The 16487-nt window shown below is 46.3% G+C and overlaps 1 protein-coding gene across 2 annotated transcripts in view; it reads left to right on the top strand.

The window, feature by feature from the left end:
* Positions 1 to 16487, top strand: part of SPATS2 (spermatogenesis associated serine rich 2) — a 335634-nt gene that overhangs the window by 279866 nt on the left and 39281 nt on the right. For both annotated transcript variants that reach the window (XM_078686466.1, XM_078686461.1), the window contains one exon: positions 11365 to 11423. In XM_078686466.1, coding sequence (XP_078542592.1) covers positions 11365 to 11423 — 59 coding nt within the window. The remainder of the gene's footprint in view (positions 1 to 11364; positions 11424 to 16487) is intronic.

Here is a 16487-nt window from a genome sequence, read left to right as displayed (position 1 = left end):
AGATAGAGTGAGGACGATAGATAGAGTGAGGGCGATAGATAGAATGAGGGCGATAGATAGAATGAGGGCGATAGATAGATAGATAGATAGGAGTGAGGGTGATAGATAGATAGATAGAGTGATGGCGATAGAGTGAGGACGATAGATAGAGTGAGGGCGATAGATAGACTGAGGGCGATAGATAGATAGATAGGGTGATAGATAGATAGATAGATAGCGTGAGGGTGATAGATAGATAGGTCTTTCAGCCTTTCTTTGTGGCTTTCCTTTACACTGTGAAACCACTCCTCAAAGATCTGTCCTCAAAGCCAATCTTTTTATGCATAGCCAAACATTGGATGTTTCTTACTTCCTGCCGAGGAATCACAATATACAAAGTGGCAAACGACGAACTGTGTCTCAAACGCTGCTGGACAGCACACATTTTCGACCAGTTATTCGATTCACAAAACTAAAAGCGTAACTAAGCGAAGTTTACAATTTGCCTAAATTACGTACATAGGAGTGGGATTCACATATAATCCTGGCACATGGCTCAGTTCCCTAACTCTGCATTGTGGTGAGTCCATACGAGTATTTGAAAAGTTTATTTTTTCAACCCAAAAATGTTCTCCCTGCGCACTCACTTTATAATGTTTAACACTTAAGTGTCTTTCAACACTTTTTGCACTACGTATAAAATAATAAGTCTAAATATCGGAAGTACAGAGACGTGTAGAAATTAATTTCCAAATATTTCTAACTGCTCGCCCACACTACCACTAATGGAGCACTTTGGGTTTACATTGGGCCCTGTATATTTCTGGGGAAATCTCCTGGAATCTGTGCACGGTACACCACATAGTGGTATACCATATACAGAGCCAGCTTCCTACACCAATGTATTTATTTGATCATCAGCACACTTGTTCACTTACAGACGTTTACATTTTGTGTACTAGGAAAAAAAAACATTGTATAGCCTTCCTCAAGCAGACCCCCAGTAGCCAGTATGTCTGTCACATAAATCGCCTTACTTTGAAGTAAATTTAAAAGAACCGAAGCTAAGGCCGCTGTGTGAGGAAACAGATACACGTTTGCATCTTACTCGAATTGTTGTTAAGTTCATTAATTACTAATAGCAGCGTCAGCCAATGTATGTTCACATGGCCTGGCGATGACAGGAACATCTATGCACAGGTGTGTTGCAGGGCACACGGCGCGGTACACAATGTCTGCCATGTGAGTGAGGCCCCGAGCACACTGGGCAGAGGGCTGCGGCTGAAGAGCATTGCTGTGGGACTCAGTCCTGTGCACTCCAGACTTCTTCGGACACCTGATCCACTGACAGATTTACTTTAGGGAAGGGAGGTTAGGTTTATTTATCCCCATGGTTAGATGTGGGGTACTGTTAGTGTCAGGGTCGGCACGCGGTAGTGGCAGTGTTCGCGCTTCCCAGGGGTGATGCTGATTTTAGGGGTGCAGTGCCAGGGCTCAGGGCGTCCTAGCCGTCAGAGTTGTCTTCGAGGGGGGCCACCCAGTGAACACAAACACACCACTTTTCCCACTGCTGAGTCACTAGCAGTCACCATCAACAGGCACGCTAGAATGTGGCTTCCTCTGGTGACGTCACCTGGGAGGTTGTGACTTAATGTGACACCATTCATTGAGTACTCACAAAGCGCTGGGTTGGGGTGTGGGTGAGTCAGAGTTATGGTTAAATTGGAGGCTTGGTGTTTATGTTGAATTAGACAATGCCCCTTGGCATGCTGTTTATGGTGACTTTGAATGAGATATGACGCCAACGCTTGCTTCACCTTCACAATTTGGGCTTTATTAACACTTTCACTCTCTCTTTCACAACCTCTCTCTCTATCTCACTACATCACAACATCACTCTATGATTATATCTCACTACCTCACAACATCCCTCTCCCTCACTACCTCACTCTTTCACTACCTCACTCTCTCTATCTCACTACTTCACTCTCTATCTACCTCACTCTCTCTCTCTCACTACCTCACTCTCTCTCTATTTCAATACCTCAGTCTCTCTCTCTATCTCACTGTCTCTCTCTCTCTCTCTGCTAATGCAATAGGAATCACATATGCAAAAAAAAAAAACTTATGCCAATAGAAATAATGCCATTTATTTAGGGATACAAAAAAGAAAAAAAAAATAATGAGCAATACCAATAGCTCTACCAATAATATTGCCGAGACCATTGCATTGTAAATGCTTGTTTGTTATGCGCGGGGGATTAAGTGATTTGCCCGGGATCACAGAATGTTGAGCTAGCGCCGAGGCCCGGGTTCTCAGTTCCAAAGTCGGAGCCTCGGCTGTTACACCACAGTCTGCCTGTAAATTCTGTAATTGCTTCCCTATTGCAGTAAGGCTACAGAACCCTGCTCAAACTGGTTCCCCCGCTTTTAAAATCAGCTGTCCAGTCCTTCGCCGCCACTGCTGGGGCATGACCCCTTGCTTTCAATAGGCAACAATTAGCATTTCCAGCATGGCGCTACATGTTAGGCTACTACTTGTCTGGGCGCTGTGCGTTCTCTGACAACATTTGGAAGCGAGTTCTTATTAGCGGTTAGGGTCCGGCCTTAAATTGCGTTGGCTTGGGGAAAACCGGGTTTGCTTTTATGGCATTCTTCCAAGCCGTTCGGCGGGTATGTCAGTCTGTTTCTTCCCTTATTAAATGTCTAACCCCCGGCAGGCTTTAATTAACATGCGTGACTACTCCCCAGTGCAGTGCCCGATATACCCCTTTTCGGAGGCTGGGGGGTGGTGTGGTTGCCTGGGTTCGCAATCCAGCTATTCAGCCCCCAGTACTGCTTATATGCAACCGTTTATCTCACGGAGTTATCCTACTTGCTTTGGAAACAGTCAACAAGAAGTTAAGGTTTCTCAACCCTGAGCTGCGCCCATCTGAGGCTTCCCTGGTGCTCGAGCGTGCACGTGCAGCTCAGTCCCAGTTAGCCCTCCTCTGCAAGTCAATCACCATGACCCGGAAGGCAGACTAAGACGCCCATTGCATTCTGCCTGGCTGGAATACTTTCTGTACACGCTGTACTTTTTATAATCATCCAAAATTAATTATTTCTTTATACAAACCTGTGTGTTGCCTCACACTGTTGGATTTCTGCAGCGGACGCTTTAACACCCGGAGCCAACTCATGGACAAGCCCTCATACCTGTTCTGTTTGTCGCACCCGCACGGGAACATGACCCCTCAGTCGCGGTAACTGCCTTATCGCTCCTCCCCGCGCCCAGCTGCGCTCGGAATAGAGCCTAAATGACCAGTCATTCAAAGCGTGCATCTGCTCCAGTCTCAGTAACCAGAGACCCACGTTTACTTCACATAAACGTGCCGCTACCCACAGATTCTAACCTATGTAATAATACTGGTGGCGGTGTCCCTAATGCGCTAGCACTTACGGTGCTCTGTCCAGCCCCATCCTTGACCTAACGCCACGAGGCCGCTCACCCATGATGCACCGCTACCACCTACCAGTTGAGCGCGAACTGGATACCGGTATCCACGGCTCGCAGGCTCCTTCAAGCCTTTCGGGTCTGCTACAGCCGTCTCGCTTTCCTGACGCCGGTCGCCCCATATCGAGGTGTCCTGCTCCCGGATGGCTTCCCTCCCTGGGCACCGCCATTCTGGCTCCAGTGCATCTGAGCGGCCTGCCCTGCTGCCGTTGCTTTTGTCGCTGCGCTCCCCGGCATCGTCCTGGTTCCGCTGGCAGAACTCCGTATTTCCGCCTTGCGGATCACGCTCGAAGTCCTGTGATCACCTTTTTGGGTCCTGGAAACAGCCAGCCAGAGTTGCGTCGCCCACGAAACTGTGGCGGTCCTTTGCTGGTGGGGACCCATAGGGGGAATCCCAGCGAGAAGTGATAGTGGAACTGGGCGTCCCGCATTCTGGACCCATACAGCCTGGTTATCAGTAAAACAGGCACAGTGAGCTGGGCAAACATCGGTTGGCACCGGACCAGCACGAGAGTAGCGGAGCGGCTTCTGAAATTCTTCTTGCGCTGCTCGCCAGCACTCAAAAATCATTGGTGCCGCTTTCCCAGTTCCCTGATGAACAAGTCAAAACGAAACCTAAGAGCCGCGTGCGTGAGCTTCTACCGTAGACAGCTCACGTCGCGCGGCTCTTAGGTTTCGTTTTCCAAAGCGCATGGCAGAGTCGCGCTCGCACACATGCGCGCTCACGAGGTCAATTCCGAGAGGGAAAATGCGCGTGTCAGACTTCTGTCCACATATATAGTATACTAAAGTATACATGAGGTCCCTTCGCTACGCTCGACCTAAAAACAGTGAAACACAGCAAAAAGTGGGGGTAACCATAGGAGGCAGAACCTACTCTCCTACAGTATCTATTGGCTTTGTGGTTATTATCTCTCATTTTCTGGCTTTCTCTTTGCTGTCATTATTTGCTTTAGGCTCTCCAGGATCCTTCTGCCCCTCCTGTTGCCTAACTGTGTTTACTGAATTTTTCCACTAACTCCCTTTCTGTAAAAAGGCCTTTAAATCTTGTTCTTATCTTGCCACATTTGCTGTACGTTCCCGAGGTCAAATGTCAGGCGCTGTCTTCCAAGGGTGCTTGCTTACTCTTCTTTCTTCGACTTTAAAGTGAGGATTTATGTGACAACCTTGCTGGACACTGGGGGTAGGAAAGAGATTTTTTTTCTAGCGCAGAACATCATTTGAACGAACTGTGTAAGTATTTCAGAATATATCAGACTTAGGAACATAAATGAAGCACGTGTTTTGTTATTTCTGAAGTGTGTTGGAGACAAATATTTTACTATGATCAAAACAAATCATTACACTATGTTATGCAATTGCCACACATTTTCGTTTGTGCACTGTATAGCTATAGTAGTAAAATTATATGTCTGTACAAATGTCATTTAAATTGGTAATGTGTTGTCTGTAATGGCAGTGCTCTACCATCATACCATGCATACCTCGCTCTACGCCACTCCACTCTACTTTGTACCACTCCACAGCACTCTACATCACTCCACTTTACAACTCTCTACGCCACTGCACTCTGCACCACTCCACTCTACCCTACTGCACTCTTTGCCTCTTCATGCGACATCTCTCTACTCTGCACAGCTCCATTCTACGCCAATCTGCAACACTGCACACTCTGCCAAATACACTCTACACCAATGCACTTTATTCTGTAACACTCAACTTCATGCCCCTTCACTCCAATCCACTGTACACCACTTTAATCTACTATGCACAACTGTACTGTATGCCATTACACTCTGTGCCACTCTACGCTACTGCAGTCTACTCTGCACCACTTCATGCATCTCTACACCACTGCACTCTGCCACTTGACTTTACTCTGCACTCTACGCCACTGCACTCTACTATGCACCACTCTAATCTACTCCATTACATTCCACAATACTGCATTTTATGCAGCTGAATCAATGCACTGCACTCTAAGCCACTATACTCTGCAGCACTCTGCACCAGTCCACTCTACTCCATGCCACTCCAGTGTATGTCACTCTATGCCACTCCACTCCACAATACTCTCTGCCACTCCACTCCATTCCACAACACTCTACTACACTTTTCGCCATTCCACTAAATGACGCTCCGTGCGACTCTCCTCTACCCCACAAACTTTTAGCAATGCTTAACAGTAGCCACGCTGGTGTACAACATGGCTAAAGCACATTGGCAAAGCCAATAACTCTTGCATAGGCAAGACCTATGGACTTTGCCAACGCTTGTTATCAGATGAGGTTAGGAAACCCTGGAGGTATAGATCTTTTTTCAATCCCCACAGAGTCTGAAACCTTCCAAAAGCTACCCAAATCTCCAGAAAGACTGAAATTCAAAGGAAAAATCTTATTTCCACAATGCATTTAGAGGCCTTTCTTGTCACTGGTGATAGGCCCACACACAAGTGGGTACCTATTTATTTGGAGATGTGTGGGAACACTAGATGGTATAGATCTCCACAGATTCCAAAACTTCCCCTCACAGAAACATGAGAAAATGTTGTGATTTTAGTCAAAGTTTGATGTTTACTGGGTGTTCTGGATAAGAACAAGCTGTGGGATCCACGAAAGACACACCATCCTTGGCTGGCCGGGTGTCTAATTTTCAGAAGGTCTACTTCAGACAGGTTCCCCTGGGCGCCACTCCACCATGTGCCCAAGTACTGCTGCTACCCACTTCTCCAGAAAGATTAAAGTTCAGTGGAAAAATATTGATGTTTCCACAATGCATTTAGGGGCCTTTCCTACCATTGGTGACAGGCCCACCCACACAAGTGGGGTGCCATTTTAATTGGGAGCAGAGTGGGAATACTGAATGGTATGACTTTTGTCGATCCTCACAGAGTCCAAAACTTTTGCTCTAGAAACATGAAAAAATTATGTCATTTTGGCCAAAGTTTGATGTTTGTAGGATGTCTTGTCTAAGAAAAAGTTGCTGGATCCATACAAGCCACACCCCCCTGGACTGACCTGGGTACCTAGATAACCACTTCCATGCTAATGACAAGGTCAGCTCGTCATGCAGTGCCCATTCATTTCAAAGGAAATTAGAGTAAATTGCTGGAGTTGCCTTAGCACCAAAGGGGTAAAAAGTCTGGGGGTTGATAGGTTTCCCTGGCTGACATCCCACCCTGCCCTCAAATATTGCTGCTACCCGCAGCTCCAGAAAGATTGAAATTCAATTGAAAATCTTTTTCCATAATGCGTTTTTAGGCCTTTCTTGTCGCTGGTAATAGGCCCACAGCCACAAGTAAGCAACTTTTTTTTATCGATAAAAAAGTGCGAGTACAGAACAGTAGAACATTTTGTTATTATCTATTGGATTTGTCTTCATCTTTGGCTTCCAAATGTAAGTCAGTGTTCATGGAAAAATACATTTTGCAAAGCACCCTCTGATCACATGAATGTATTGACAATTCCAAATTCAAGAGCCCCGCGCATAACCTATGATACTGATTTCAGATTCTTGGGCACATTGCATATTTTTCCTTCAGTTTTTTTAAACCAGATTTTATTGCATTTTTGTCAATTGAGTGGTCAAACATATACATATATTATCGTCCTTCTCAACAATCCGTTATGGCTATAACTACTACAAGTTACATTATGAATCTTTTCGCTTATATCTAAAGTAATCATCCCCTTAATAACCCCCCCTCCTGTTCCCCTCTACATGTCGCATCCACGATTTAGTTGCATGTGATGACAAGCCTCTGACCATCCTTTGGCCCTCTTCTGCCTCGCTTCAACTGCTTTTGATAACTTCAGGATGCTCACTTTTTTCTTGTTTGTTTTTACGCATCTAGGTCCCCCATCCCTATTCTCCCTCCCCACCCCAACCTTGGAGTGCTGGGCTCCCCGGTGGGGATTGTATCAATGGTGAAGATTAGCCTGAATCTGGCTCCTGGTCTCTCATGCCATCTACCAGTTCTTCCCAGACCCTGGCCCTTTCAACTGCGCCTATCCCCTTATGTGCATTCCTGAGTAGCACTCTACTCTTGCATCTCACCCTGGTTTCTGTTTCTTTTCTCCACCCTGCAATCCGCCCCCCCCCCCGGGTGCCTTGCAACGCCTCGTTATTCCCCATTTGGATAGGATAGGAGCCTGGTCCTGGAATCTGTTGGTGACCCAACGTCCTCCTTGTGGAAGTATCAGTTGATGCGCTCCGGGGTGTGATATGCCCGATGGAGAACATAAAAATTAATTAATTAATTAATTTGAATCGAGCATTTCTCAAGATCTTTAAGTTCCTGGCTTAGGTGTTCTACCAATCCTTATCTTCCATAGGGATGCTCAGTTTTGTCAGGGGCTTTAAGGAGTCTTTGCCAATCGCTCTACATAGGCATATGACTGCCTTGATTCTCCCTCCTGCCGTGCCTATATATCGACAAGTGGAGTGTTGTTTAGGTTCTGAGGGACCCCTCCCCTAATGTTGTCTGATGGCCGCTGTTATTGATCTGTAGAACAGAAGTGGCCCTGGGGATGCCCCAGTCTGCCTGACACTTTTAGAACGGGAGAATCTCCCCCTCCCTGTACAGGTCCCCCAGCTTAGTCGCTCCTGCCTGTATCCAGTCCTCTAGGCCCCTCCACTGGCCCCCGTGCGGCAGAATGCATACCATCGTCAGTGGGAGGTCTGGCGAGTAAGGGACTCAGCTGTGTATCTTCTGGAGACATCTTCCCCAGCTATGCCATATTATCTGTAGCTCACTTAAACCCTCCTGTAGCATCCCGCCAATTTTCGATAGTATCCGCAATAGCACGTCAAGTTTGGGGACAAATGCCCCCATCTCCCTTCCCTGTGTCTGTCTTCCCGCTATAGTTGTCCTGCAAGGTAAATGGATTCAAAGTTGGGTACTGCAAGTACTCCCTTTTCCCGACGGGCTTTTCAGTGTCGCTAGGACACCCACTGACGCCCCTCCCACAGATACAGGACACCATAAGGGAGTCTAGCTCGGAGAACTGTGTTCACTTTATCCATATTAGGCAGTGTCGTGAAGAAGTACAGAGTGACAGGAGAGCCACCATTTTAGGCGCACTACCCTACCTGGAACTGATAGGGGGAGAGTCTCTCAAAAGGTCATGCTGGCTTTTAGGGATCTCGTAATAGCCCCTATGTTTCCTTCCTGTAGGTCCGGAGGAGAGTGGTAGATTTTGACTCCCAGGTATCCTAGGCAGCAGGGCTCCCTCACAAGATCGCCCAATCTGCCCGGTTGGTCCCTGCCCTCCATCAGTGGGAAGAGCTGAGATTGCTGCAAATTTACTTTAAGCCAAGATAGCGCCTCAAATTCAGTCATCTTTTCTCTGGCGCCCTGCAATCCCCCTCCCAGATTGTCCAGGAACAATAATAAATCATCAGCATACAGCGCAATGTGATGGGTATATCCCCCTAGCTGCAGGCCATAATATCTATTGCCTGTCCGAGCAAGGCATGCCAGTCGCTCCATGGCCAAGGCGAACAGCAAGGGGGAGAGGGGGCTCCTCTGTTGCGTCCCCCCTCTCCACCCCGTACTGCTCCGATATTGTGCAGCCTGTTCGAGCCCTAGCAAAGGAGTCTGTATAAAGTAGCTTGACCCATCACAGGAAGCCCAGACCATCTACATAAGTTCCATGACCGCATATAAGAACCCCCACCAAAGGCTATTGAAGGCCTTTTCTATGTCAATCGCGAAGACAGCTCCCTCTCCTCCCCCGTGCCCACTCGTCTCCTTTATGGACAGCAATTGTCCCTATTTCAGGCAGTGTTGCGGCCCAGAATTAACCCTGTCTAGTCTGGGTGGACAAGGGCGGTCATAATGGGAGAAGCCTCGTTGCTAGGAGCTTGCTCAGTAATTTAAGCATAGATAATCGTCTGTAAGCTGTACAGTCCAGGGGTGATGTACCCAGTTTGAGTAGGGGGACTACTAGTGCTTCCCGCGTGGTATGGGGGAGAGTGCCCTCTTCTCCGGCCACCTCATACATCTTCGCCAGTCTCGGGACAGTTCCTTTACGTAGAAGGCATAAAACTCTGCAGGGAAAACATCCGTTCCCGGAGTATTACCCTTTGCAAGCCCCTTAGTGGCCACCCACCATTCTTGTATGGTAATATCTGCCCCAGCGTCTACGCATTTTCTTCTGTCAGGGTGGAGAGGGAGATCGGAGCAAGGTAAGTCCGCCATCTCCCTCACCCCTGTCCCTCCACACTCTTGTTTAAGGCTGCATAAAAGTCCAGGAACCTCCCATTGATCTCTTACTGTCTATAGAGGGCGGGGTCCAGCATGATCTTATATTTCTGCTATAGGTATGCCCCTATAGGTCGGTTTGGCCAGCCAAGCCAATTAGGAGCCCGTCCTATCCCTTTCTGCATAGGTCTGCACGTATTTTTTGTAATCAAAGCACCTCAACCATTCATCTTCGGCGGCTACCCTCTCCTTAGCGCTTAGGAGCTCCTGCCGTAGCTCCAGGCGTCCGGGCCTCAGTCTCTCTTACATCCATAGTTCTTGGACCGCCTTCTCCACAATGTTTATTTTTCCTTAGTACTCATTTTTCATTCATAAGATGTTACCTTGTGAATTGCTGCATCGTCTGTACACATTGAAACATAATTGGAAGCTGAAGCTCGGGCGATGGTTCTGGGTACTGCATGTGTTTGGACAAAGAAATATGCATGAAAATATTGTCTCCTACTTCTGGTTCTTTCTACTTTCTTTCATTAGTTTTTGATTTCAGTGGGTAGTTTCTTTGGGATAACTGGGCGCAATCTACACCAGTGACCCTTTGCTTAATTTCGAATTTGTCTACTTTTCAGAATTTTACTTCTTTCCAAGTTCAGCTGTGGATTGTGCACCTCTTTTCCCTACAAACCGAAACTAGGCAAAACACACAAAAATAGGAAATAATGAGAACCACTTAACAAAATTGTAAAAACCGTTAAAAAAAATTTAAACTCTGTCTAGGAAGATGGTAATCAAACCTTTTTTGATGCCATTTTTAGAAAGAAAGTACACTGTCTTGCATAGTACATTTTCCCAAAGTTCCAAAAAGTGACTTTCTGGATCCTCATGCTGGATTTTCACAAAAATGTTTCCCAGCTTACTTGGATCATTCCACAAACCATGTGCTAAGTGACGCTGCGACCCGGAAGAGTGTTTTGTTACCTTCATTAGCCTAATATCGACTTCTCCTCCCCCTACCCCATAACTCAAATGAAAAATGTTAACTTTTCCTATGAAAGATGGATTTACGCCCAGTATCAGTCAGCACGAAAAAGTTATTGAAGTTGGTTTTTGTGCCAAAAAGGTTGTACCAGTTTAAAGTGCTAGAAGTATGGAAATCAGAAAATTTGCAGAAGTTTAAGTCAGCCAAGTAGTCCTTTGTTGAGGTATGGTTGCAGGGTCCTATTTCTCCATTAGGGCTGGAAAATGGCCCCATATAAGAAAGATAATAATGTGTTGATATTTGATAGCATCTGAAGCATTCTGTTGAATTGTAGAATCCATAAACGTGGCGTCTGTGTTAGAAACTCCTGACTGATAACCTCCTACTGCCATTTTCTCAGGTGCTACCCATCCCCACCATGTCTTCTCTGTCTTCCCTCATTTTAACTGGTCATGCTCGTGATTTCTAATATGTAATGGAATATTTTCTAGACTGTCTTTTTGTACTGTTATTGATGTGACATTTCACTTCTCTTGATGAGGGTGTATTTGATGATTTGACCTACAAGGTGTGTATTGTGTTGTTTTGTTCTCGTCTATGCTTGTTAAAGATCCTGCTTTAAAACTTGAGTGTGTAATAGTTGACAGATAAAAAAATTATTGTAAGCTATTGTATGTCATTGGAATCTTTCTATCCTGTTGATTTCAGCCTCATGGACAGAGAAGTTGCATTACTGGCGGAGATGGACAAAGTAAAAGCAGAAGCTAGTAAGTAATTTCCCTGATTTCGTTTTTTAAGTCGAGCCTAGCGCAGCGCGCATGCACTGCTCTAGGAGAGGGCCTCTTAGAATCACTCCAGACTTTCAGTAAACTTGTGCATGTGGCTTTAGATTTTCAACACATCGTATTGGCCTTTGCGTGTGGCTTTAAAAAATGAAAGCACGTAATTGGCCAAAGGCGGGTGCATGCCCCACCTTTTTCAGTAAATATTTACTCCGACGGCCCCCAGCTTGTGGGAGCGAGCAGTGGCCCGCAGGGTGCCATTTGTTCTGGATCATGTTTCCAATTAGCGCGGTTGCTTTCACTATCGCGGCGGCGTGGCCGCTCTTGTTTGAAAAGACTTCTCCTGCCTGCCATTCTAAATATATCGCAGCAAAACATGACACATTGCCTTGGGCCAGTTTGTTTTGACAGCTTTACAGGAGAGCTACATTGATGCGAGTACTTGGCCGCTACTTACGCAGACCGTCCAGACATTTTGTCTACTACCCGTCATTGATCTTCAAACTGATGTCATTTTCCTGCAATTGTAGCACTTCAGAGTCGTCTGGGAGTGGGCGGTAATACCACAGCGTACGATTACCTCCGATTGGAGCGCTGAAAGGACTTTAGACAATCCCAGTACTCCGCACAGAATTCCAAAGTGCCAATTGGCTATGTAGTCTACACTTGCTTCTGTCTAAGCCACCCTACACCAGTGGGCGGGTGCAGCTTGCCCTGTTGGAGCGGACAGAGCCTGGTTGGTGTGTATCACCTGAGGAGTTAGTCATGAACCAACCAGTGACAGCTTGTGTTCGGCCGTGTTAGCATATGCCCTTCTACATGGGTGCGAAAGGAGAGCAAGAGTTCAGTGGCGAGTAGAGCTGTAGGGTGATTGATACTGCTGACCGAGTTCCCGATTTCTGGTTTTCCTGTCTTGCCACTATTGACCTAGTCACTTGGCACTCATACAGGCTCTGTCTTTTCCAGCCCCCATGCTCTCCGGTCACCTGTCTTTCTATCCAGAGTCTTACCTTTTTATTTACTTTTTAGGGCGTACTTTCGTCATACTTCTAAAGCACCACAAGCTGTGGCACGTTGTCCTGCAATGAACCCAAGTGAAAGGCACACAGCCCCTATTTTTACCCCCTTCCACATCAAATACAAAATATTGCCATCAGCTGACTACGATCACTGCGTCATAGCCAAAATCTAAAATACAACACTGCAGCTCCGTCCCAAATCCAACCGCAAAACAACACTGCCAAACTGCCAAAATTAGATTGCAATTATTAGAACGTCACACACTCTAACGCCAACAAGACTCCCCACGAGTAAATCCACTCTTCCACCCCTACTTAAAACTCCCTCCCTCCTTTACCAAACACAAACCACTGCTTGTCAACAGGTTGTTCGTCAACTCTAAGCTCTGCTTTCTTTTCCTTTTCTTTACAACCAATACACCATAAACATATTGCAGCACAGAACATGAAATTGTCTATTGAGCGCACTTGTATGAATGTGTCCATCATTGTGTTTATTTGTTGTATAGCTCAAAAATTCCTGGTTGCACACCATCCAGGATAATTTCCTGCATAGCTAAACACTTATAAGGTCCCAAAGGCACGACCTATTGGCTATGCCAATGCTTGTTTTTCTTTTATTAACATTTAGTTTGATGTTAACAAAATAAAAGAAACAGAGTAAATTGCAAGCCACAACAGAGGCTCTCTTTTGACATCTTCCATCCAGTCCATTACAGTAATAAGTTAATAGCAAGCATGCCAACAGCGACATAAACCCCATATTCTCACACAGCACAATTATCCTAGGTATTACTAAGAGGGATTGGGAGCCTTGCCAGGTCTGCCATCTCTGCAGGTGTCAGAGCAGGGGTCTGGCTGACACCTTCCCCCACAACCACCTCAGCACTGTGCCCCATGTGCACTCACACCTCGCCATCCTTCATCTGTTCACACCACATAGTATAGCATTATACAACGATCAGTTCTGTTGTAATGCTGAAATTCAATACATGCCAAACAGGCCCCATTGACTGGCATCATGGTCCAATATTTCTTCAGCTATTCCCTGCAATATGAAACGTCGTTCAGCCAGCATTCAACATAGGAGGACCGCCCTCTTCTCCAGTGCATTGCCACCCTTCTTTTGGCCAGGAGGAATATCATGGCACTAAGCTTGCCGGTACTAGCAGATACATCCTTGATGTACCCCAGTAAGGTCACCAGAGGACTCCTCTGTCCTTCATTGCCCCCCAACCTCTTTAATACATTTGTACTCAGCAGCCCAGAAAATGGCTACCTCATGGCACCCTCAAGCTAAATGCAGAAAGTCTGGATCTGCTTCTCCACAGTGTGTGCAGCAGGAATCCTGTGCTAATCCAATTTTATGTAGTTTAGTGTGGGTGAGAAATATGTTGTGCATATATTTGACATGTTTTAGTCGCAGTCTTTAATTGGGCGACAAGGTGTCCGGCTGCTCAAGGCAGCACTTCCACTGCTCATCAGTTAGGTCAATTCTGAGATCAGTTTAACACTCAAATCTCGCTTTTGATGTGACAACAAGGGATTTCTGTTGCATAGTTGTGTAGAGACGAGTGATCAACGCCTCAGGAGGGGAGGCCACCACACAGCTCAGTGCCTCTAAATTTGGGAGCTTCTTTGGAAAAGTGCTATGCACTTCCTTGTAGGTGCTACGCAATCTGACATAAAGCAAAATGTCTAGTAATATGCTGACCGTAACATTTTTAATGGCCTGTAAAGCAATGACATTTCCCTCTTGGGTAAGAGATTCCTAACAACAGCCCCAATCTTTTCAGCTGATTCTGACCTGTCCATCCACTGTGACAGACAGGGTAGGGTTCTGAGCCAACTGCAATCCGCTCGGATAAAGGCAGGTCCGCTTAGCTCAGTGTCTCAACCAGTTTCATACCCACACAGCACTTTTCACACTATCAATCTCTCTTCTAGTTGGCACCGCAGAATGCATGAATTGCACTGACTATTGGGCTGGGTTTGGTGTTATCAGCTTCAATCGCAAGGTGTGACTGATATAATGTTGACTAAAACCACTGATGAACAAACGTAGCCTGCACACAGTAATAATATAGCTCATTGTCAAAAGGGCACAATCCGCCCTGAGCATACACTAAAGTCAGTATCTCCCATACCAGCCTCAGCTGCTACCCTGCCCATGTCCGATCAACCAGTAGGGATTTAATGCGGTTAAAAACGCTTTTGTCAGTGGGATAGCAATGTTAACAACTAGGAAAGGAATTTGGGCAGAATTACCATCCAGGCGATCACAATTCTCTTGCAGGAGACAGTGGCAGCTTTGCCCACACAGGGGCCCACTCTTCCAACCAAGCTACATCTGTACCATTGTTCTACCTCCAAAGCGTGTCGAGATCCCTGCTGATCCATATCCTCAGCTATTTCACAGTATGTCCCGCCCATGCCAGTGGGTATTCAATTGCAGATGAAGGCTTGGCTGGCGTCGGGGGGAATATAACTGACCTGGACCAATTTACTTTGATCCTTGTCAGTCTGCCAAACCTGAAATACACATGCAATATTGGCCCAAGATTTGTCTTAGGGTTCTTAACATAATAAGTCATGTTCACAGTAGAGATGAGGAAAGAACCTACCTCTCCCACTTCACCACCCTCAGACCGTTGAAGAAATTCCCCCCAGGCCAAATCCAAAAGCATTGCCCTTGTGGTCCTTGGGACTGCTGAAAACCAATCGGACCAATTCCATGGTAGGACAGAGAGCTGGGCAAACTACCCATCTCAACAGGAGGATGGGTGGCAAGTGGAAATCAATCAATCAAACCCAAGAAGAACATGTGGTAAAATAAAGTAAAAAGAGAATCCTCCCTCTCCAGAAGAGCGTTCACCAATCCACTTCAATACATATTTGTTGTCTGCAATCTGGGAGCAGCAGGTGTCAAGAGTCTGCCAGGGTATCAGAAAATTCCGTGAGAGGCTCCGTCATTATGACTGCCTGGTCTCCAGAACCTTCACTAGCTTCTCCTCTATGCTTCACGTCGTTAGCAGCAAATGTGTGGCCAAATTTGGTCACCAACTTGGGATCCGTGAAATAATCAACTTTTCTGATTTGCAGTCACACAAAGTCTAGCCGGGTAAATGAGGGTGTACGACCATCATACAGCCTGGACAGCAAGGATAATGCCCGGGTAGATAAAAATCTTTCTTCCCCGGTATTGCAAATACCCTCTTTCCCATGCAGCCCTAATAACTGTGGCCCAATCCCTATAATGCAGTACCTTGGAAATGTTTGGGCTCTCCTGACCCTCCGATTGAGATTGTGGGCTCAGGGATCAGTTAGAGCGCTCAGTCGAGAACATACCAGAAAGCTGCTCACCAAAGAGTGATTTCAGGGTTGATTCTACTTAGCTCTCGATATTTTCCATAGATGTGGATTCCAGCAATTCCAACAGAAGTGTATCGTTCCTTCTGGAGCTTGCCTCCTGGTCTTCATTTTTAGCTTTGATAATTTCCAAAACGTTCTTCTTCCTCAAAAGCTGTTCATTGCTCACTGTAGCGTAATCTTCACTGTCAGATAGTCTACTTTCCAGATGGTACACTTGGTCATCATATTTATCTATATTGTTGCTCATCCAGTCTAGTCTATTGGTCAGGTCATCAATTTTAGAATCGACTGTGCATAGACTGTTTCATATCTGTTGGCAAAGATTTAACATCCAAGTGAGAGCTGGATTCCCCAGAAAGCCGTTCTGATGAGGGTCCTCTGCTAGCATCAGTGCTGATAGATCTCGAAGGCCTTTTTGCCTCAAAGGGTAGCTTAGCATGGCTCCGATTGTGTTTTGCATCATAGCTGGAAGCTAGTGTGCGACCAAACCAGACCACTAAGGTAACAGTCGGGTCGCCAACCTGACTTAAAACATTGCAAGCATAGTTTGCAATGCTGGTGGGTCCCGCCTCACCCCAGCACAATGCGGGGGCACGAGCCAGGCCTCCCTGGTCTGAATGTCCAACTCTCAAGGTTACTTAATAGGTTGGGAACTCAG

The sequence above is a fragment of the Lissotriton helveticus genome, chromosome 1_1, assembly GCF_964261635.1.
Source record: "Lissotriton helveticus chromosome 1_1, aLisHel1.1, whole genome shotgun sequence".
Taxonomy (NCBI): Eukaryota; Metazoa; Chordata; class Amphibia; order Caudata; family Salamandridae; genus Lissotriton; species Lissotriton helveticus.
The sequence above is the reverse complement of the archived record's forward strand: the minus strand, read 5'-3'. Positions and strand labels throughout refer to the sequence as shown.